Source organism: Ailuropoda melanoleuca, chromosome 16 (assembly GCF_002007445.2).
Source record: "Ailuropoda melanoleuca isolate Jingjing chromosome 16, ASM200744v2, whole genome shotgun sequence".
Taxonomy (NCBI): Eukaryota; Metazoa; Chordata; class Mammalia; order Carnivora; family Ursidae; genus Ailuropoda; species Ailuropoda melanoleuca.
The window spans coordinates 66,342,877-66,366,223 of record NC_048233.1 but is presented as its reverse complement, the minus strand read 5'-3'; the positions used below and the strand labels follow the sequence as shown (position 1 = coordinate 66,366,223).

Sequence of the window (23,347 nt, the reverse complement as noted above, 5' to 3'; positions counted from 1 at the left end):
CTGATCTACCACCACCCTTCCCTCACTCAGCTCCACCCTGCAGAGAACTACATTTTCGAGAACCAGCTTGCAAATGGCTTCCAGCTTGTTCAGGCCGATGGGCAGCACCAACAGGAGGTGGGAAGGGGGAAAGCCATAGCAGTTCGCTTCTCACTCTGCTTCAGGTGGCTTCTCCAACTGTGGCTGCATCACTTCTTGGGCCCAGTTCCTGATGGAAATTCCCTCCTGCTACAGTTCCGGGCCCCCCTGGGCATCCTCCACCATGACTTTGGCTCCTGCTGGTTGGTTTCTGATACTGGGCCCCTCCCTTGTTCATTTCCAGCCCGGATGTGAGATGACTTCTTATAGTTGCTCATCTCTGGGTTGTTGGGCTTCTCAGCACCTGTATAACCAGTTCCCTGTACTAACTGCCCGTTGTTTGAAGTCCCTGGAGTGGCTAATTTCCTGACGGCCCTTTTTCTACAAAGGCACTGCAGACAGTCCTACGTTCTCTGGCTCCCAAACAGTCTGCAGGCTCTGAGGCCGTGGACTCTGTCTTCTGGGACCATGACAGCCCTTGACCTCGTGCTGGGCTAAGTCAGCTCCATCTGGTTTTGGTCATGGTTTAAAAGAGGGGAAAGCAAATATGGCAGCCATGGCTTGTTCTCCATTTTTCATTCTCCCCAACATAGTAATAGAATCCCAGATCTTGGGATGCCTGGGTGGCTCAGTCAGTTAAACGTCTGCCTTCTGCTCAGCTCATGATCCAGCCCGTATCTGGCTCCCAGCTCAGCAGCAGTCTGCTTCTCTCTCTCCCTCTGCCTCTGCCCTTGCTTGTGCTCTCTCTCTCTCAAATGAATAAATAAAATAAAAAATAAATAAAAAGACTGAGGCCTTGGGAGTACATAGGTAGGTGGAACATGAACTTGGACCCAGGCCATCGGGCTCAAACCCTACCTCCTTATGAGCTCTGTGACCTTGTGCGCAATATTGAATCTTTCTGCATCACAGGGTTCTCATCTGTGAAATGAAGATGATGGGAGGGCCTAACTCATGTAGTTGCCCCGTGGATTAAATGAGAAAATGTCTCTAGAGCACTAACCCAGGGCCTGGAACATAGCAAGTGCTGGATAAACGTTCCTTTCCTCCCACGCTGGGATGGTGGAGGCAGTGAGTCTGAGCCCTGGGTTAGGAGCTGAGTCTGAGGTTCCAGTGTTAGCAGGGGGCCACACTGGTGTCATGAGGCATGGGGTCCAAACTGAGAAAGTCCCCCAAACCTCTCCGTCCACCCGGTCTCTGGAGCTGAGGAGACAACACTTGTCCAGAAGGCCCTTCTCTCTGGGGGGGGAGCTGGGGAGGCGAGGCACGGACAGCAGTGGTCCACCAGCAACCTGTCCCCCGCTGGCCCCTCCCTCCTTGCTCAGACGATGAGTCTGTCGGGAGGGGCAGCAGCCTGTTTCATCACCCTAATTGCCGTGTGGTTTGCGTTCATCAAGGAAACAGCAGGGATTTCAAATTAAATTCCAACATGCAATTTATTCAAGATGTAAGGCCCGTTGAGAGACTCTGCAGACTGCCCTGCTCTCCTGCTCGGAGGCTGCCAGCCTGCCGCAGCCCACCCTGGTCTCCTGGGACCAAGGTTCTCGGAAAGGGGATTCTCCCTGGGCTGCTGGCCAGCTGCATTCCCATTTTACAGATGGGGTTGCTGAGGCACAGAGAAGGGTCTTGCGCATGGAAACCATCCTGGGGACACGGCGGCCAGCGCCGGCACGGGCTGATCTGTCTTCAGGAATTGTGCGTGACAAAGTATCTGTCTGGCACACCCTGAAGATGACAAATGAGCCAATTCTGAGTGGTAGTAAGGGCCGTGGGAATCTCATTCGGAAAACCAAATCATTCCGCCAGCATTCATTGGCCTGAAAGAGGCTTCTGAACAGAGCGCAGGTACCAACCCTCTCGCTCAGGCTTCATAGCAATGGGCCAACCCCTTCCGGGCAGACCCACCTGCCAGCGCTTTTGGACAGGTGCCTACCACCTGTTCCCCCGGGAAGCTTTCATGAGTCACACAGACACCAGAATGGAGACGACAAAGTCGGTGGGAAACCAGAGAGGTGAGGAAGCCACTGAACTGAGTAGGGGCCTGGTGGGGACGGTTCATGCGCGCATGGCTCCCTCCTTGTTCAGTTCTGTGCTGACAGGCAGGCGCTGGGTGCCGGGCCCCCAGAATCCCCCTCCAGGGCAGCACCCTGTGATGGCAGCTGTCAACGGTTTGCGGCCAGAGACTAATTCCTCCCAGGTAAGCTTTGCATTCAGATGAGAATTAGAGCAACATGCCCAAACACCCTTTGGGGCTCAGGGGTCCTTAATGTAGGAGGGTGTGGTGTAGGGACACCAAAGTGACATGTGCTGAAACCCGGATTATGTGCGTTCTGGAAGGAAGACTTTGCACAAAGCCAGCCCTGCCCGGCAAAGCTGTATTTTTCTAGGCTCCTGGACTCAGCTCCAAAACCAACAGACTTCCTACCACTTAGCAGACTGCACTGCGCCTTTGGGGAATGGATCGATTTTAAGAGTAGTAAGGCTGCAAACAATGTCTAGGCAAGAAACATCCAGTTCTGAGTAAGAGCCTGGAGGTGGGAAGTGGACGTTTCAATCCAGGCCTGCTGCCGTCATTTGAAGGAGGCAGGCAGTGACTTGCATGTACCAGTTTCCCCAGAGGAACGGGGAACGGAGAGGAGGAGACATCACTGCCATGAAACGACCAGAAGTTTAAAACTTAGTGGTTGCAGCCTGGCCTTTGAACTCAAATCTGACACGGAGGCCTTTTTACGTTTAGGTCTTAGAACAAGCTCTTTTATGTCTCAGGCCCTCAGTTTCCCAATCTGGAAAGTGGGTGGAATAATGATATCCAACTCTCAGGCTTCATTTAGAGCAAGGATCAGCACGTTTTCCCCATTAAGAGCAGATGGCAAATACTTTAAGGCTTTTGGGCCAAACGGACACGGTTGCGGCTACTCTACTCTGCCTTTGTGCCTCGAAAGCAGCTGTAGAAATAGTAAATGAATGGGCATAGGTGTGCCCCAATAAAACTTTATTTACAAAACAAATGGTGGGCCAGACTGTGAGTTACAGCGTGCCAATCCCTGATTCAGAGGATTATATGAGCCAATGCAAATGCTAGCAAAAGTGCTCGGTGCAAAGTTGCTGGCCAATAAATGTTGCTATCATCATCGGCATTACTGCTCTGCATTTGGCCATTTGGGTCATCACGTGCTGCCTGCTACATATCTCTATCTCCCCTCCCAGCCTTTACCAACTTGTTAAATCAATTTCCAAAAGGACATTTAAGTGGATTAATTCAGACTCCTGGGTGCAAATGCATTCAGGACTTTGCCCTGAGGTGGTGTGCTTAACGCAGTTTCCCAAATCTCTTAGCAAGACATTTCTCCAAAGAAGCCATACAAATGGCCAACAGACACGTGAAAAAATGCACAACATCACTCGGCATCAGGGAAATACAAATCAAAACCACAATGAGACACCACCTCACCTTGGTCAGAATGGCTAAAATTAACAAGTCAGGAAATGACAGACGTTGGCGAGGATGTGGAGAAAGGGGAACCTCTTACACTGTTGGTGGGAATGCACACTGGTGCAGCCACTCTGGAAAACAGTAGGGAGGTTCCTCAAGAAGTCGAAAAGAGAGCTACCCTATGACCCAGCAATTGCACTACTGGGTATTTACCCCAAATATACAGACGCAGGGATTCGAAAGGTCATCTGCATCCCCAATGTTTATAGCAGCAATGTCCACAATAGCCAACTATGGAAAGAGCCCAGATGTCCATTGACAGATGAATGGATAAAAATGTGAGATACACACACACACACACACTCAATGGAATATTGCTCAGCCATCAAAAAAAGAAATCTTGCCATTTGCAATGATGTGGATGGAACTAGACGGTACTACGCTAAGTGACATAAGTCAATCAGAGAAAGACAATTATCATATGATCTCACTCCTATGTGGAATTTAAGAAACAAATAGAGGATCACAGGGGAAGGGAGAGAAAATAAGATGAAATCAGAGAGGGAGACAAACCATAAGACTCTTAATCATAGGAAGCAAACTGAGGGTTGCTGGAGGGGAGGGGGGATGGGGTAACTGGGTGCTGGACATTAAGGAGGGCATGTGATGAAATGTGCACTGGGTGTTATAAAAGACTGATGAATCACTGAACTCTACCTCTGAAACTAATAATATACTATATATTAATTACTTGAATTTAAATGTAAAAACCCTGGAAAAAGAAAAAAAAAGAAAGCAAAAGTATCAATAAATCCACTATCCAGAATTTAGAAACAACAACAACAAAAAAAACAAGGGCAGCTTGGATCCCCGCTGAAGTAACATTGATAAGACTTCCCACTTAGAGTTTCTATGGCCCTTCACCAGGGACTTCATTTGCAAGCAAGACGGCACAGATTTCTCACTGCTGCTTGAGGAAGTAGAGATGATTACAACCGTTTTGTGCGTAAGGAACTGAGCCTTGGTTAGACTGATCCGTGTGAAGTCACGCGGAGGGGCGGGAGCTGGGCTGAAATTTGGTCTCAGGTCCGTGGACTCGAAATCCTGTGCTCCTTCCCTGCCACGGCAGCTGCAGATTTGCTGGTTTAAACAGGGAAGGAATTCATTGAGTCAGTGGCTTGGAGAGTTTGTGCGAGGAGCAGAGAACCAGGGCTGGGGCTGTGTAGGAGAACACCACCCCACGGCCTGGGAGCCCCAGCCAGCCCCAGCCACGCAGAGCACCTTCGCTGCAGCCTGAAGCCTGACGTTCCTAAGCCACCCTCAGAACCAATTTGGTCTGCATGGTGCCTCCTTCTTCACCTTCTTCTCTTTCAAAGGGAAGTCTTCACATGAAGGTCCTAGGAGCTGAGTCTCGGTCACATGTCTGGGCCCCAGGTCCCAAGGAGCATACACAAGTGAGTCACTTCTTCCTTGGGGAGGCAGGACTCACAGGAGGGGACTTCTTCAAACCTAGGAAGGGTGTGGAAAAGGCGCGGGGCCAGCTCCCCTGTGGGTATACACCCCAAAGAAGTGAACGCAGGGACTCAAAGATCCATCTGCACACCCTCGAACACAACAGCATTAGTCGCCATTGCCAAAACGTGGCAACAAATCAAACGCCCGTCTACGGATGAAATAAACAAACTGTGGTAGATACCTACAAGGGACTCTCATTCGGCCTTAGAAAGTGGGAAATCCTGCCACACGCTGCCACGTGGGGGAACTTGGAGGACATTATGCTGGGTGAAATAAACTAGACCCAAAAAGACATTTCCACTCATATGAGGTCCCTACACTATTCAGAGAGACAGAAAATAGAACGGAGAGTTCCAGGGCTGAGTGAACCGGGGAGGGGCGTTATGGTTTAATGCAGACGGAGGTTCAGTTTGGGGAAATGAAAATTTTCTGGAGATGGAGGGTGGTGGCGTCTGCACGATGACGTGAATGTGCTTAGCGCCGCTGAACTGCACACTTAACAGTGGCTACAATGGTAAATTCTATGTTCTATTTTACCACACACACAAGCAAAGGTGCTGGGCATGACAAATGTCCATTGCCAGAACTTAGGTTTTCATTTTCCAGAAGGGGAAACAGAGGCCCAGAAAGTGACAAGACTAATTAGTGGCAAAGTTGGCAATTGTCTGAATCCCTGGTACTTGCTCTTCCCAGAAAGAAACTGTTGGTAGAAATTTGGATGCTGGCTCCTCAGCCTTGCTCCCTCCAGGTTCGAACAAGTCGGACAGGGGCCAGGCAAGCAATTAAATAAGTGAAGTGGGTTGGATGGAAGATGGGAGGGAGAAGCGGTGGCCGCGATGAGCAAATGTTCCATGCGAACAGGCCAGCAGCTCCCCAGCACTGGCGAGCCCGACATGTTGGAAGGAAGCCCAATGTTGCTCTAGTTTATGGTTCTTCAAAAGAAGCCAGACATCCAGATATGAATTTGCCTGAAACTCAGTCATTGGCAACAGATTCAAACAACAAAAAAAAAAGTCTACAAGGTGATGAAAATATATGTATGGGTCGAATACTACCCTTGGGTTTCTGGCTCACAAACCCAGTTTGTGAGTACAGAGGCAAGGACCCAAGATAAAAGTTTTGATAGTAAACGCCAAGTGCCTGGTAATTTTTCAAAGTAGAGGCTCCCCAGTAGGGGTCGATAAGTAAAACATGGCTATTACCTAAAACCCAAATGAGAGCCTTCTGTTACATTCTATTTGCCAAATGTAAACCTTTGGATCTTCCAGGGGAGGATTAGGACTGCAGATTACACTAGGAGGGCTCTGAGCCACCCCATTTGCTCCAAGCAGCATGAAGAGACCTATCTTTAAAACTCAGTAAGCAAGGAATGGAGCTTGGGAGAGAGGACAGGAAGGAGGGGGAAAGAGGGAGAGAGATGGACAAGGAGGACAGGTGTGGAAGGGTGGGAGAGACTGGATGAGCCTTCCCCTTTCAAGGCTGACTCTTCCTTCTGGAATCTCTGAACTCTTGTTCCCCCTTCGAGTAATCTGTTCCCTGGTTGACATGGCCGGATTGATATGTTTGCCTGATTGACTCTTACCTAGCACATTTGCTTCTGTGCGGTGTTTGTGAGCAGGAGAGAGGAAAACCATGGGGAGAGGGGCCAGATGCCTCTATCTTGGCTTCCAGCTTTTTGACTTGACAGCCAAACCTACGGTCAACCCACAGGCCATTTCTCTCAGGGGAGGAGGCATGTATCTTACTCCCATCTGCAGGCAGTAGCTCACCCAACACCCATAACTGTCCCATTTTGAGTTTCCTTGGGACCCACGGTGGGCAGTAGGAAGTTCTGTTCAGGGTCAAAACAGATCACGAGTAAAAGTAACTCCAAAGCAAAGCCTTTTCTATTTCCCAACACAAATTGTCCAAACAGCTTACCAGAAATTATACCAAATAATATAATGGAATCATCCCAGTATTGAAAACAATGGCCTCCAATGATTGGGTATACCTAGAAAAATTCAGGGTCAAAAATCAAATTCCCTTGCCTCATGAATTACAAAGAACTTAAGGTCCAATACTCATCAGACTGATTTGCTACATAAGAAATCTCACCTGGAGGATGGAGGGTCTGTTTTGGAAACAACAGCATGGCCCAGCATCCTGGTCCCCCCCATGGGCTGAGGGCCCATTGACTCCATTCTCGCCTAAGGCTGGGAGCTGTGCTCCCCAGAATTCCCTTTCCCGAATGGCTCCAGGTGAGTGTGCCCATGAAGGGAGCTCATGTGAGGTGCGAAAGGCGAGGTGCAGCTGCGTCGTTATTCTTGGGGGTTTGGGGCAACATGGTTTTACAGCCCTGTTTAGCTCTCCCGTCGCAGTACCATTTGGGAGTTAATGTGGCTTCTCCACTTGCCTTGCAGGCCCCAGTTTCTCTGCCTGTCCCTGGATGCGGCTGGTGTCATTGGTAACTGGGTCTTGGGTCCTTTCAGGCCATCACTTGGCCAGCTCTCGGTAAGCCCTCATTTCCATATTCAATCCCTTATTCCTGTAATGCTTGCAGTGGCTCTAATGCATTCCAGCTGATACACACTAGGCAAACACAACATCATCTTCACAAACGAGCCACTTATTAGATTTAAGCCAAGTCATCAAGAGGGGTCAAGACACTCACATCCAGTCATTTCCCAGCAACTGATTCCAACGGGAAGGATGAGTTATTTAAGCAGTTTATTTTTCACTTAGAAGGAAGCTATCTCCTTTTTTTTCTCTAACTCTCTAACTCTTCTCTGTTTGAGCTAGATGCCAAAACCTCATCTCTGACCCCAGGATGCCACCATTTCCCACCAGGAATTGGTGATCCTAGGGAGTTTCCAGGCACGTTGGTGTGCCCTTTAGCTGATTCACTGACCGATAAACCAGAACATACTCCAAGAGGAATGTCTGGTTCAAGTTCTTCTGCAAAAGAATTGTGCGTCATGCAGGGGTCGCTGAAAGAGCAGGCCCCCTGTGGGCTTGTGTTCAAGTGTCACCTCCATCTCTAGGTCCTGTCCTGCACAGTCCAGTGTATTATCTCCAAGTTCAAGGTATTTCTTAAGTCGGCTCACCTCTTGACCCTTGGATAATATCAGCATTGGTCCAAATTACATTTCCAGACCTTATTTTTCGAACACACTCCCCAAAGCTCCTTCCCAAGTTCCCATGCACCGCTTTGGTCTAGGAATCCCTCAAAATCATTTAAGTGCTAACTAGATGTTGGTCAAGAGCGAGCTCTGCTATTTCTCTCTTCCAAGAGTCTCCAAGTGGCCACAGCTGAGGTCCCCAAGATGGCAATAGGGAGATTCTAAGTGGACATGGGTCATGATGGTTTTCTGATGGGGAAGTGTTCCATGTGTCTGGAGATGGGTGTTCCGGGTAATGGGAATAGCAGGAGCAAAGGCCTGAGCAGGGAGTGTGCCTGCTGGGATCCAGAGCCAGCAAAGGGGCCAAGGCTGCTGGAGCAGTGAGAGGGAGGAGGAGAAGAGTAGAAAATGAGGATGGATAGGTAATGGAGGCTGATGGTGTGAATGTCCAGTAGATCACAATTTTGACTTTTACTCCAGGAGACTTGAAAGTTATTCATGTATTTTGAGAATTAGGTTAAAGGAAGTCAATCTAAGAAGACAAATGATAAAAGATATGTGGGGTTGAGAAATCGTCCTAATAGGGGAGCCACATTTGCGTTGAACAGAAATTTTCAGTGATCCTAGACATTGAATCTGATTAGATGCAGAATCTGGTTGGGTTTCTTCTTTGGGGAAGGGATGAGTGTATTTTATGAGGGGAAAGAAGTGTATGAACATATATTTGGTGGCTGGTGTCAAAATCCACTTCCGGGTCTTCCAGGACACACATCCAATCTATCTTCCCAGCCTCCTTGCAGTAGGCGTGGCTGTCAGACTGATCAGACCCTGGGTAAGGATGTGAGTGGATGGGAATGACCACTTCCAGGCCTGGCCCATAAATGCTGCCCATGTGTGCTCCATTTTAGAGAAAAGTCCATAGGATTTCTCCATGTGTCTTTTCCTCTGTTGGCCCACAGGGATGATTTATCAGGATGAACTTGAAAGCCCAGCAATGGCAAATACTGCCTGGTACTGGAACTTAGCAGGAATCACCCTTGCTCAGCCCAGAGACCCATCCAGAAGTGGGTCTGAAGCATCGGTCACGTTGAAATAAACAAGCTTGCCCCAGTATTGCATCCCAGTCCCCCATGGTCATGCCTTCAAGCCCCAACTGTGATGGGAATTCAGCCCCTCAGCTCCTGTGACACCAGCTGTGCCAGGATTTCCAAGTTGTGGTTCTCTGGACATTGATGCACCCTGGCTCTTAGTGGGGGCAGATAAAAGGGTTAATTTGGAAAGCTTAGTTAACAGCATGCATAACTGAGTCTAAGTCTTTGCATACTGTAACGAGGGTGAAAAATGGGAATGCATCTCTGATCCATCAACTTAAAAATCCTGTGCAAGTTGGGGATGAATCTTGGTGGGATACCTGCACCATTCCATGCTTTCCATGCTTCCAGGGGTCTGGGGGAAAGCCCTAGATCCCAAAAGAAAGTTCAAGCTTCTTTAGGGCAGAACGTCTCCTATATATCTTTATCCATGTGACCTACCCCAGATGAATCTCTCATAAAAGCATACCTAACCCAGGCCCAATATACCTGCAGCCTGAAACTGACCTTGCCCCCTACTTTTAGAGAGAGGCTATTGTCTTCTGAAATTTTCACTGTTAACACTGCCTCTGCTCTTTTCAGCCCTGTGTTGCCTGAAGCTTGAAGTTGCATGCATTTTCTTATGTGTGCCAGAAATTGTGCCAGCCAGTTGTGGGTCCCATTCCTTGGTGAGCGAGGCTCTACAGTAGACATATTGATATTTGAGCTACTACGAGCCCCTCCCATATGGGAATCACCCTTTCCCATTTCATGTAATTCTGGCAGGACTGTAAATCAAGAGACTGATTCCCACCCACGGTATTGGCCGTATGACCAAGGACGACCAGTTGCAATTCCATTTAAGGGAATCTCTGTAGACTCTAGGAGAAGAAATAGTGTATCTTTTTCTGAGATTGCAAACTTGGATCTTCTGGGACCCTCTTTTTCACCTACTGTAAAGCCATGACACAATGCTGGGCAAAGCAGGGTGCTGAAGTGGAGAGGGAGAAACAGACTCCTAATGACAGGTGTTGAGCTACTAGAGCCAGCCTAACCTGAAACCAACAGTCCCATACCCTTGGACTTAGTTGCATTAGCCAATGTATCTTCTAAAATGTAATGCAATTAAGCATGTTATGAATTGGATTTCTATCACTTGGGGATTATTGGGGGGTGATCCCATGATCTTACCTAACTATAAGATGTCAAGGGAGTCAGCATATTACCTCACTGACATTTTTCCTGAAGGTCTCACTGGGTGCACTTATCACACCTCCACCGTAGTCATCTGAAGCTCTTTTTTTTTTTTTCTTAATAGTTTTCCCTTTGGATCTACTACTGCCTTGCCTCAGGTTCAAGCTAAGTGGAGAATACGGACAATCTTCTCAGAGCATGCATTCCCATGGACTTTTCTCTGAAACACAGAATGTTATGTCAGTTTATCAGGTTAGAGAATCCTTAGTGAGAGTAATTTTTTTTACTAGGACCTCTGCATTCAAAACAACTATTTAGGACCTCATTGGGAAAGCCTCTACTCATCTTGATCCTGTATTTTCTATTCACTGGAAAAGAATTTACAGGGTCAATTAAAATTAATTCCACAGGTCCTTGAATTGCTTGCCTCAGAAGTTCTCCTTTTTTTAATTTTTTTTTTTTTTTTTGGAGATGGGTGCGATTTTAAGGGTTCTAATATTCCAGGCCACTAACATACTGTTTCTTTTCTATAATGCTGCTAGCCTTGGATCCATGAGCCCTATGTAGTAATGCTCTTTTAAGTCAAGGGTTGGGGAACCCCAGCCCACGGGCTAAAATCCAGGCAGCTCCCTATTTTTATAAATAGTTTTATTGGAACACACCCACACCCATTTATTTATTGTCTACGGCTGCTTTTGTCATCGCTACAGAGACCATATGGCTGCAGAGCCAAAAATATTTAGTATCTGATCCTTTACACAAAACGTTTACTGATTTCTGCTCTAGATTAATGCTTCTCAACCATTTCCTCATCCTGGCACCCCGTAAATAATGGTACTTGGAGAGATGAAGGACTTAATATCTTGACAAACCTTTGGAGCATACTGCTGGGGAAGTCTCCTCTAGACCACCTGGGGCAGGACGTGGCCTGGTATACACTCTGCAGACCACTGTCTGAGAGCCCAGCCTTCTTTATGAGACACCTGGGGACAAATACATGATCTAAACCTTGGTTCCATACATTCTGTGTTTAGAAATCCATGCGGATTTCAATCTTGGCCAAGGCCAGGGTTATTTCTCCTGTTCATGGGTGATCTCTTGGGCACCCTGACTTTCTGTGGAAACTATCCGTGCAGCCTCAATTAACATATAGTTCCAAAATGAGACTCAAAAAAGCACAAAGACATTATCATCACTGGTGGGGCCAGTCTGAGCCACTGGGGTTCAAAACTAATGACGAGCTACCTGTGCGAGCGCTGTAGTGTGCCCCTGAATATGCGGTCAGAATCTGTTTCAGCTGGCATAGCTAACTGTCCTTTTCTCCCACATGGCACCCTAGTGACGGCAATCAGTGTCCACCTTCTGAATGGACATGCTGGGTCCCATCATACTAACTGGTGTCCGTGACTTCACTTCTGTATTTCAACCCCACGAGCTACAGAATCCTTAGACGCCCATCACGTTTTCAGGTCCCATCACTATACTCTTCCTTTTTCTCACTTTGTTATGGCGTAAATTCACAGCAGAAGCCATGAGGAGTGGCCGCGGACTCTTCATACTGTCGCAGAGGAGAAAGATGGGTTAAGAACCATTTGCACCAATAGAAAGAATGAAACTGCAAGTTTATTTGAAAGTATAAAAATTAAAAAAAAAAAAAACAAAAAAAAACAGAAACCCAAACCAAAACCTGACCAAAACACGAAAAGCAACCACACAACAAACTTTCCAGTTTACATCAACTTTGAACATCGCACGCTATTTGTCAGCCACTTTGTTGCATTTTTTTTAAAAAGTCAGTTTCAGAGGAGGGGGCTGAGTCAGGGGATAAGATATGGGTTACAGGGATGTGAATTTGAACATGAAAATAAAAAGAACTTGCTGGTCTCATTTGAGAAAAAAGAGCAGAGATGGTTTTCTGTAGATTTAGGCAATATGTAAAAAAATAGCCTGGATGGAATGAGTTAAAAAATATTGCTGGCCACTTATTTGCCATCTTGAGTAGGGGGAAAAAAACAGGAAAAATCCCTACAGCTTTGGTGTCCTATTTATATATTTTTTAAAAGACTCATTAAAAAAATCACCATCTATAATAAAAATGTCCCTGTGTTTATTTAAAAAAAAAAACACAACATTAATAGGCTTTCTTATCTACTAAGACCATTTGTTTTTCCTAAGATGCCTGGAAGCAGAAAAGCGAGTGAGATTAATTCACTGCACAATTAATTAAAATTAGAATCCCTTCCTCTAAATACCTTCCAAAATACCAGAAAGAAGCATGGGCCCATCAAAAGGAGAAGATATAAAGCCATTCTGACTCATAGGAGATGAAATGCTCAGCCAGAGTTCCTAACACACTCTGGCTCCCATCAAAAGTTCTTTCTTTATTGGATTACGTGGAAAATAACTCAAGTGTCATTTAAAAAAATGAAAGACGCAAGCAACTAAGGCTCCTTTTCTTTAACTTAAAAAAGACAAAAAGAAATCAACAAGTGGCTAGCTTTCCTGTAACACAGTTTGGATTTGGTTAAAAAAAAAAAAAAGTCCTGAGAACAGGATCATTAAATGCCACGTCGTACCCCCCCACTCCTGCAGGCTTCATTGAAATTTGCATCAACAAGGTCACTGAACACTTCTCCTGCTGTGGAAGAAGTCCTGAACGGGTGACAGCTGCCTGGAGTGGTTCCACCTGGTTCCAGTTTTGTTCCCCATCAGTCAGTGTGGTTTCCTGCCAACGAACGCCCACATTTCTACCCACTATTTCTCCAGGGAGTGGGCCCTGTGGCGGGCTGGGCACAGAGGAAGAGGAAAGCTAGCATAAACACAGAGACTGTGAACCAAGGGAGAAAGGCATCCCTCTTTCTGCATCCTTCAAGAACTCGATAAATAATGACTCAAAGTGCAACAATGCACAAAAGCCTGGCACGCAGGTCAGTCTGGAGTGACTTGGTATCAAGGCTCAGTGGGACAAAGGTGTGATCTTCTTTCGCATCTTTCTTTGGACCTCACTCAAGGAAAAACAAACAAACAAAAAAGACAGCTTTCCTATACACATATAAATAATCCCTTAACTAGAAGGGAAAAAACAAACACACTGTTTCAAATGCATTTCTAAGAGATTAAAAAAAAAAAAAAGTCCGAATGGCAAATCTTGACTCCAAATTGTCTACTGTCCACGTCTTTTAGAGGAGAAACTATGGCAGGTCAGAAGAAGCCTGAGCCTGCCGCTAACCCTAACCCTAAATCAGGGTGCTGGTCTCTGGGCCTTGGGAAGGGAAGTGTGTGCAGAGCAGGGAGCCAGGAGCCCTGGTGGGAGCTACTGAATATGGTTCTCATGCTTGTCAGAAACCACAGTGTCAAGTCCAAATGCACAGGGAAAATGACTTCTGGGGGTGAAGGTAACCTGGGAAGCTAGGGCGGAAAGTTGCATGAATGGGCAAGACAGGCTGGGTGTGGTTTCCAGGGACAGAGGACCAGATCCGATTTTTGGCCAATTCAAGTTGGGTCCTCCTTCCTTGGCTCCGGGCAGGTCACAGCTGGAGGGGTGACAGTCCAGAAGCCAGGGGAAGGACTGTGGACCAAAGCAGGCCCAGGCTCTCAACAGCCGGCATTTGAGGAGCCGAGAACTCGGTTGAATGTATGGCTGGGGCTTCCTGCCTATTCTGGGATGAGGCTGATGACAGACGCTGCCAGACCCTCCAAACGAGGATTTTCGGGCAAGTTTTTAAAGCCCGATTCTCTGCAGAGTAGATGGTTTGAGCTGTTCAGAGAACCAAAATGGCCCCCTGATGGCTCAAGGGCATAACCCTTGGCAACGTCTCCTCTGGCCGCCGCCTCCAATGAACTGAGGGCGGTGTGCACAAGAGTGCAAGGCAGGGTTTGGGGCTCACCCGGATTCTTTCCAGGGTGGCCATCCATGCCGGCCTCCTCGGAGCACCATCCAAGCCCAATCCCCAATAGAGCTGTAGTGAGTGGCCCACGGAGAGCCTGGCCCAGTGTCTCCTGCCCCTCTGAACACCCAGCATGGCACAGAAACACTGCGTTCTCGAGGACTCCCCAAATACTGCCTTATCCTGCTGCCTGCAAACTAAGGCTGCCTATTCGGCACGATGCCACCAGTCACAGGACAATGATATGACAAGTGAGGTCATGATCCTGGGCCCCGAAGGATGAGTGACCTTCCAGACAAGACGCACAATACATCAGGTCACCTGAGAGGCCGGAAAAACGCCAGGTCTCCCTCAAAAGAACATCCCTGAAATTTGGGGCGGGGAGGGGGGTGGGAAGGGGAATGGAGAGTTAGCTGACACCCCAAATCCCTCCTTGAGGCACCCTGAGGAGCTTCCCACAAGCGTAAGTTGTTAGGATGGTAACAAGTCAGAGCAGATGAACCCATATGGACTTTGGAAGAGCCGGGTTTAGACTTCTGCGGTGTCCTGGCCAGGCACGGAGTCCCTGGGCCCCAGGGTGCTCTCCGGAGGAGGGCCGGCCTGCCCGGGGCTGTGGCCGCTGTCTTCCGTGCTCAGCAGGCTGCTGGCCGCGTGGGAGCCGGCGCTGTCGGCGCTCCCGGAGCGCGAGCGGTATGGGGGCAGGTCGGCTTGGTTCAGAGACTCGGTGTCGGACGAGTAGGGCGGTGGAGGGAGGTCGTACCACGCGGGTCTGCAGGGAGAGGGAGGATGGGGCAGGAGAGGCAGGGGAGAGCAGAGAGAAGACAACACGTTAGGAGCCAAGGTCAAGGGGGCAACCCCTCTCTGCCCCCCACCCCAGTCTGCGGGATGCTGATGTGCCCCCCAAGGAGGATGGCTATCTGAGGACTAGGGTGACCCCTGCAACAAGACCAAGGGAACGGAAAAGGTCGGTGTGCTGCGGCTGATGCGTGCTGAATGGGCGGTGCCCAAGCCACGTCCTGTGGGTTGGCTCGGGGGGACGATGCCCAGCACCATCGAGGGGCCCTGGGGCCGAGCGGCTGGCCGGTTGTTCCGGCTGAACCTCTGACAGTCCACAGAACTTGGGGTTCTTACTGAAAGCCAACTCTTCCTGGCTGTGTGGACTTGGGTGAGAGGGGATCTTCCCATTGACTCCATCTCCTCTGTCGGAGGGGGTCATAAGGACACTGGCTTGCCAGGCACTAACTTCACAGAAGATAGTCTGTTTTGCAGCTCTTCCCGCAGGCTTCCTGCCACCTGCTCTGCCTTCACTAGCTCACTTAACGCTCATGACAACATTAAGAGGCGGACATCACTTTTATGCCCATCATAATAGGGAGTAAACTGAGGCAAGGGGGCATGAAATGACTTGCATAAGACCACAAATAACTCGGAAGCAGCAGCTGTGGGATCGAAACCCAGTGTTCTGTCTTTGAATTTGGCCACTTTAACTTGACTCTACATTGGCTGGTCCAGATGAAGAGGCTGTGTGGAGAGTGAGGTCCTGGGCTCTTACACTTATTTGCAAAGATGTCTTAAGCACTGCCCCCTAACGCTACCTTTACCTTTTATGAGGAGGAAAAACAAAGATTAAATAACACAAGAGCTGCCGCTGGAGAGGGTCCAAGAGGAGCCCAGTCAGCCCGGGAACATGAACTGCAAAATGCCTCTCGCCACACCCGGTGAGTCCTGGGCTCGGAGGAGGAGAGCACGGGGGACCTAGAGCCAAAGTGAACTTCCAACATGGGTTCTCTGGGATACCCTGGAGGTCACCAAGGAAGGGAGGGGGAGGGGGAGGCTGAGCCGGCAGGATTCAACTACAGAACTCCGCCTTTTCACTTTCTCTGTTGAGCTTTCTGGTACAACCCCATTGGAAATGAGGGTCCTACTGTTTTGAAAAGCTTGGGACTGCTCTATGCTACCTCCTTTATTTTACAAATGAAGCCAAGCAAAGAACTCATTCATTCATTCATTCAACAGTATGAACCACCCTCTAGTACGGCCTGGCCACTGTTCTGTGGTAGCAGGTGAGGCCCTGGAGCTAGGCAGTGGGCTGACCACGTGTCAGCGTGGCACTACCAGGGAGCATCAGGGCTCTGAGGTGGCCAGGATCCTAGGTCTATGTCCTTGGACAAGTCACTTAATATCCCAGAATCAGTTTCTCATCTGTATGGCTGAGGCACTCCCCCAGTGACCTGCAGAGAGGGTTAAATGAGATGATGCAGGGGCGCCTGGGTGGCTCAGTGGGTTAAGCGTCTGCCTTCGTTCAGGTCACGATCTTGGGGTCCTGGGATCAAGTCCTGCATCGGGCTCCCTGCTCAGCGGGGAGTCTGCTTCTCCCTCTCCCTCTGCTCCTTTCCCCTGGCTTGTGCTCTCTCTCTCTATCCCTCAATCTCTCTTAAATAAATGGAAATCTTAAAAAAAAATGGGATGATACATGTGAATTGTTCTGCCAGGACCCAGGACGGGTGGCCCCCGCGGCCGCCGTCAGCAGCCAGGTGCAGCTCTCGGCAAGCCCTGGGAACCCGGTGTGCACTCGTATCCCGCTTTGCCCGTTGATGCCCTCCCCCCCCCACCTCCGCCCTCTGGCTCGCACCTTTGGTCCAGGAGGGCCTCTGAGTAGGAGGGCGGGGAGCCCACTTCCGAGGCGTTCTGCTCGGCCTGGCTGGCCACGTACTGGATGCCGTTGTTGACGTTGTAAGTGACGTTGCAGTGGTGGGGGTGGTCCAGGACCACCAGGCGGGAGAGCAGCACCGGGTGCTGCAGCCGGTGCACGGGCAACGTCATGAGGTTGTTCCTCTTCCGCTGGTGGTGCAAGACCAGCGCCAGCAGCGCCACCACCAGCACGAAGATGACCGAGCTGCCGATGATGGCGTACGTGATGCTGGGGTAGTACACGAGCTGGTTCTCCGACGTCACGAACACCTGCCCGCTGCCTGGCTCTGAGAAACCCCAGGGGGGAGAGAAAAGGAGACAGCTTAGCGGTTTGGCTCACGCCTCTGCTTCCGACTCAGTCCCAGGAAGCGTGCAAGTGTTCGTCGCGACACGATCCGCCACAGCCAGAAACTGGGAAGCCACCCCCACGTCCAGTGACTGGTGAGGGGCTAAATGAAATGTGGGACAGCCACACGATGAGCGGAATATTATTTGGCCATGAAAAGTACTGATGCGTGTTACAACATGGACGGACCCTAACAACATTATGTTAAGCAAAATAAGCCAGACACCAGAGGCCACATCCTGTATGATTCCATTATCACGTGAAATGTTCAGGGAAGGCAAATGTACAGAGACGGAAAATGGAGCGATGGTTGCCTAGGGCTGGAAACTCACTGGGAATTCACCAGAAGTGTGTACTATAACGTTTATAAAGACCCCTGGTTGGTATGTATGCAGAGCGCTCACTTTATGCCACCCTATGCCAAGCACCAGTGAACATGAGGGACTCTGGAGCCAGACTGGGTTCAGACCCCAGCCTCTGTGCCCTCCAGAACGTACTATGTGCCCTTGTAAAGCGGCAGCCTCTCCGTGCTGTAATTTCATCATCTATAAAGCGGGGACAGTCACGGTGGCCACCTCGCTGGGCTGTGGTGGGCATGAAATGAACGAATCGTGTCAGAGCACTTGCAACAAGGGCTGACGCTGTGCTATGCAGGGACGGGGTCAGGACAGACAAACGTACGCTTCAGCCCCTCTACTCGCCTCACAGCAATTCCACGAATCAGGTGCTGTAACTGCCTTCTTTTCAAGATGAGCAAAGAGCATCTCAGAGGGTTCAGGCCCCCTGACGAGGGTCCCACGGTTAGGAGGTAAAGAGTGGCCTGACATCAGCACCTTGCCCCTCACACTGTGTCCTGCACCCCCCTGACCAGACCATTAGGCAATCTGCAAGCATGTCCTCAGAGGCCCTCAACCAAAAGTCTGGGACACGTCCGACCCCCACAGGTTGCCAACACCCTCCTCTCCAAATGTACTAATAAGCCATGCTTCGAATTCTCAGGCGAGGGCGGGGCTTTCCACTCAGCGGGACACGCCTGGCAACCAAGACACGGTCCAGGCTGGCCCAGCAAACCAGCGCGGTCCCTCCTCGTTGAGAGCTAGGGACCCCTCGTCTCTGCAGAAGAACCACAACCACCACTGCTGTGGCCCCGCTGGAAGAAAAACTGAAATACAGCCCAAGTGAGCAGATCTGGTGGCCACCTCCTGTGCCTGGCCCACCCCGGCAGCAGGGAGGCTTTCGGGATCCACAGGAGCCAAAGCGTACACGTGACGTAGCAGCAGGAGCGGCAATGGCCTTGTGCTTGGGCCCCGTGTCCTGGAGCTGGGCTAAGCTTACTGATCCCTCGTTACTAGACGTGCACTTGTTCTGTTCAGCACAGTACCCCCAGCCAGTCTGCAGGACGGTGCCTGGCGCGGAGCAGACCCTCCATACGTGCCTTCAACTCGGGAAAATATCTGTGCGTTCACACACCCTGGGAAGGGAGGTGCTATCATTATTATTATTCCAGATATTATTTTACTATCATTATTTCCAGATAGCAACCTGACTCAGAGGTGAATTAACTTGTCTAGGTTCACATAAGATGCAAGTAGAGGACTCAGGCCTAGAACCCCCAGGTATGTCTCCATCAAAACCACCACACGCTCGGAAACACGCTATCTCTTCTCTTTCCTGATACAAACATCTCTTGATTTCCCAAACAATCCTAACCTGCGACAAATGAAGATCTTCAAAAGCTTCGATGTTCCTGTGGCCACTGCTGGAAGGATTATCTGTACAGTAAGATCCCCGACAAACCCAGCATAAGCTGCAGTGGAGGGATGGACGTGGTTTGGAATTTTTCCCGAGACAACTAGCTGTGGCACTCGGCGGGGGGGGGAGGGGGTGTTGCTGGTGGAGTTCTGTCTGCTCTCAGTTTAGCTAACTAAAAACTGGGTGGGAGCTCCTGTGTGTGTGTGTGTGTGTGTGTGTGATGTTTCAGAGCTCAGCCTTCAAAAGAAAATATCCTCTTTATTTTGTGATCTCCAGCCCAGAGCTGAGGGGTTGAATCCCGGGGCCACTGCTTCCAGCTGTTGCTCGAGCAAGTGACTGCCCTCTTCGGAGCCTCGAGTGCCTCCCTGTTAATAATGGCGGTGGCCGTGGGTAAATCACAGTAGCCAAGTCCTTGGATTCGTGGGAGGGTAAAATATACTATATATGCAATGTGCCTGGCAAGGGTTTGCCTTCCATTAATGCTAGTTCTTTTTGCTTTTTTATTGTGGTAAAATACACACATAACTTACTTTACCATTCTCACCACGGCTAAGGGCTTGCTTCAGTGGCACTAAGTACATTCACGTAGCTCTGCAACCATCACCATCCTCCATCTCTGGAACGTTTCATCATCCCACACTGGCTCATGCTAATTCTGAGTATTCACATTCTTTCCATTATCCTCCCCAACTTCTCTGGGCCAGAGAGACAGGGAGAGTCCCCTTTGCAGGGGGCAGGATGGCAGAGAGAGTAAGGATCAAGTGAGTTCCTTTTTAGAGAGCTGTGTCTCCTAAAAAACGAAAGCCGGTGCATTTTCCTCCAGCAAACAAATAGGTCCAGAGATTTTAAAACACTGACTTCCGTGTAACCACGTGAAGTTTTAAGAATACAAGAGGGAGCGCTTTAAAGTGAATGGAATATGAAATGATTGCAAATCTTAACAGTCTCATTTATGTCTCTGAAAGCAGGCTCTCTCCAGCTCGGCCCACTTTGGCATGCGAGAAGCGGCAATCACATTTACTTGAGAAATTATGATGTTACATAACTCAGTGCTGCCTGGTCTCGTTTTTGCTCTGTGTGTAAAATGTCATCTTGTATTAATTCATTAACTAGATTCACTTTTCTTAAGAGCTTAATGAGCCCGCTGGCCAAATTACTAATATCAGAGTTGCCTGGGACCTGAGTTCTAAGTGCATAATCCATGGATAATGAAGTTTCCATTTATTCTGGCTGTCCCTCAAACGAATGCCCTCATGCTTCAGGAAGCCTGAATTCCTGTCCTGTATCTGCCGCTAAGACCGCAGTCATTGCGGGCAATCTGGGTACCACCCAGAGACCGCTGTGCTCTTGAAACCGCCAGGGCCCCCCCCGCTGCTGCCTGTGGGGGAGGAGGCTGTGCTGTCCCCAGCTCCGGGGCCGTTCTTTACCTCACTGTCCTCACAGATTTGTACGGTTATCACAACAGCTTTCTGGCAGGTGGCAGTCAAGGAAAAGGCATGCCTTTTCCTAATTCACAGAGAGGCGCTGTCTGGCCTGATGGAGGCAAGGGGGGAGGTGACACTTGAGACATGGTGTGCCTTTGCTTCTAAAATAGTCCTTCCTCCAGAAGCGAATCGAATTTCCTAGAAGGTTACACTTTCTCACCTATCACACTGGCAAAGGCAAAGCTGGATTTCCCATTTTGCTGGCCAGGTCTTGGGAAAACAGGTGTTACTTATTCATGCGGGGCTAGGGGGAGGGTGAACGGGTATCACCCAGGGTGGTGACGGGGTTCACCTTACACATCAAAATAGAAATGTACGTGTCCTTTGGTCCAGCCATTCCACTTTCAAGAATCTATTTACTAGACAGAGTCACAAGCACGAGAAGTAACTTTTTAATATGCGTATTAACTGAAGCATTATTTGTAATGTGCCCCTATCAGAAATGATCTGAATGTCTCCCAGCGGCAGCCGGGCCAAATCCATACGATACCGCACCTATTTAAGTATGAGGACAGCTCTACATGTTCTGATGGGGAACAATCTGAAGGAGACCTTGATCCGTGAAAAACAGCAAAGTTCAATAGAGAATGCATGAAATATTTCTAGGCAGATGCACGGAACTGGTAATGCTGGCAGCTCCCAGGGTGGAGAAGAAAGGTGAAGGGACGTTTGTTTACTCCTTTCTAATCTCTGTACTGTATTGTCCCTTCCAAAACCATGTCCATTGTCCACCACCTTGGTACTGCCTAGGCTGACAGTACGTCTGTTCGTTTTCCTTCCTTCTCTCCCTGTAACATGAGGACCCCTCGGGGTCACTCACTCACTTAAGAACCCCCACTGACTCACCACTCCCAGAGTATGGCACTAACGCCTCCTGCCTGACCTCTGGAGTCCTGTTCTGGAATGTTCACTGCCCCATTCAAACCGATTCCTCATCATTCCTCTGAAATATCAACTCCTGTGTGCCTTTTTTTTTTTTTAATATTTTTTAAAGTCTGTTTTTCTCCAGATTATGATTTTAGAAAGTCAGGTTGATTGAGCTATCTATAATTTGCACACAATCCAATGTCCCCTTTTACAATGAGCAGTGAGAGGTGTTTCACAGAATGAAAGTTGCATAACCACAACCACAAACGAGACATGGAACCTTCGCGTCCCTCCCCAGAAGTTCTCTCATGCTCCTTTGCAGTCCATTCACTGCCCCTGGAAAATACTCCTCTGTTTTCTGCCCAAATGGATTCACTTTTCCCAGCAAGGCTTGTCACTGGAACCACACAGGATGTAGCCAGATGTGTCTGGCTTCCTCCCCTTGGCATGGTGATTCTGAAATCCCCCATGTCTCTGAGTATCAGTATTTTCCTCCTTCAGAACGCACAGTCACATTCCACTGGATGCGGGATCACAATTTGTGTCGAGGGAGGGAACTGGGTTGTTTCCAGTTTCTGGAATGCAGTTCATTGCACGGACATACATTTTCCGATTTCTTGGGTTTACACCTTAGGGGTAAGGCTGCTGGGCCATACGGGACATGTACGTTTAGCTTTATAAGAAACTCTCCCCATTTGTTCACGGCAGCCACAGCATTTGGCCTCTCCCAGACGCTCTGCACCCTCACCAGCACGTAATGCGGCTAGTCTTTAACTGTAGCCACGCGAGCAGGTGTGCAGTGACGGCTCCCTGAGGTTTTAAGTTGCATTTCCCAGTGACTAATGATATTGTGCCTCCGTTCACGTGATTTCCCACCCGCAGATTTTCTTTGCTCAAGTGTCTCTTTAAATCTCTTGCCCATTTTAAAATTTGGTCATTTGATTACTTAGTGAGTAGTAAGGATCCTTTGTACGTTCTAGGATACAAGCCCTTCTCCAGAAATGTGTTTTGCAAATATTTCCTCCCCGGTTGGCAGCTTGCCTCTTCCTTTACAGTGCCTTTTTGAAGATAAGTGCTTAAAATTTTTTTATGAAGTCTATTGTATTAATGATTTCTCTTACGCTTCCTGTTTTTTGTACTCTATCCAAGAAATCCTTGCCTAGAAGACGCTTCATAGCATTAGCTCCTACATTTCCTTCTCCCATCTACTGCAAGTTAATTTTTTTTTATGGTTCGAAGTGAAGTTCAGTGTTCTTTTCTCCCCTCCCCCTGGATAATCAATTGTTCTAGCACCATTTGTTGAAAGCTTATCCTTTCCTATTGAATTACCTTGGCACCTGACGATACAACTCTGGGTCTATTTCTAGATTCTCTATTCTGTTTGATTGAACCATATACCAATCTTCGTGCCAGTAAGTGTGTTGGTAACTAGAGCTTTACAGCAAGTCTCAAAATCAGGTATTGTGAGTCCTGTATGCTTTTTTCCTTCCAAACTGGACCTTATATCTGATTATAAAAATCCATGAAGAGTTGGAGGGGAAATTAAAAAAACCCCATTAAACATTAAAAGCAAAACAGAAATGTTCATCACCTCCCTCCCCTAAACCTACTAGAACAAAACAGTTAAGAGCTTGGTGTAACCAGGGTTTGGCAACCTTTTTCTGTCAAAGGCGAGACAGTCAATATTCCATGCTTTGTGGGGCAGACAGCTTCCGTCACAACTACTCAATTCATTGTTGTACAAAGTCAGTTTTAGATGATATACATTAGTGAATGAGGACAGTTGTGTCCCAATCAAATGTTCTTTACATACAGGCAGCAGCTTGGCTCACTGGCTGTAGTTTCTCCATCTACCGGGTGTACCCTTCAAAACTATTCTCTATGCATAGCCACACACACACAAGTACTTTCCTTCCTGCTACACAGATA

General features: G+C 48.7%; 1 protein-coding gene across 4 annotated transcripts in view; it reads right to left on the bottom strand.

Annotated features, from left to right (window-relative positions):
- Nucleotides 1-11,994: 11,994 nt before the first annotated feature.
- The window catches only part of LDLRAD3 (low density lipoprotein receptor class A domain containing 3), a 226,796-nt gene continuing 215,443 nt past the window's right edge, over nucleotides 11,995-23,347 (bottom strand). For all 4 annotated transcript variants that reach the window (XM_034645435.1, XM_034645437.1, XM_019807237.2 and 1 more), the window contains exons 5-6: nucleotides 16,911-17,256; nucleotides 11,995-15,047 (exon numbers count right to left, since the gene is read on the bottom strand). In XM_034645435.1, coding sequence (XP_034501326.1) covers nucleotides 14,807-15,047; nucleotides 16,911-17,256 — 587 coding nt within the window. In that variant the 3' untranslated portion in view covers nucleotides 11,995-14,806. The remainder of the gene's footprint in view (nucleotides 15,048-16,910; nucleotides 17,257-23,347) is intronic.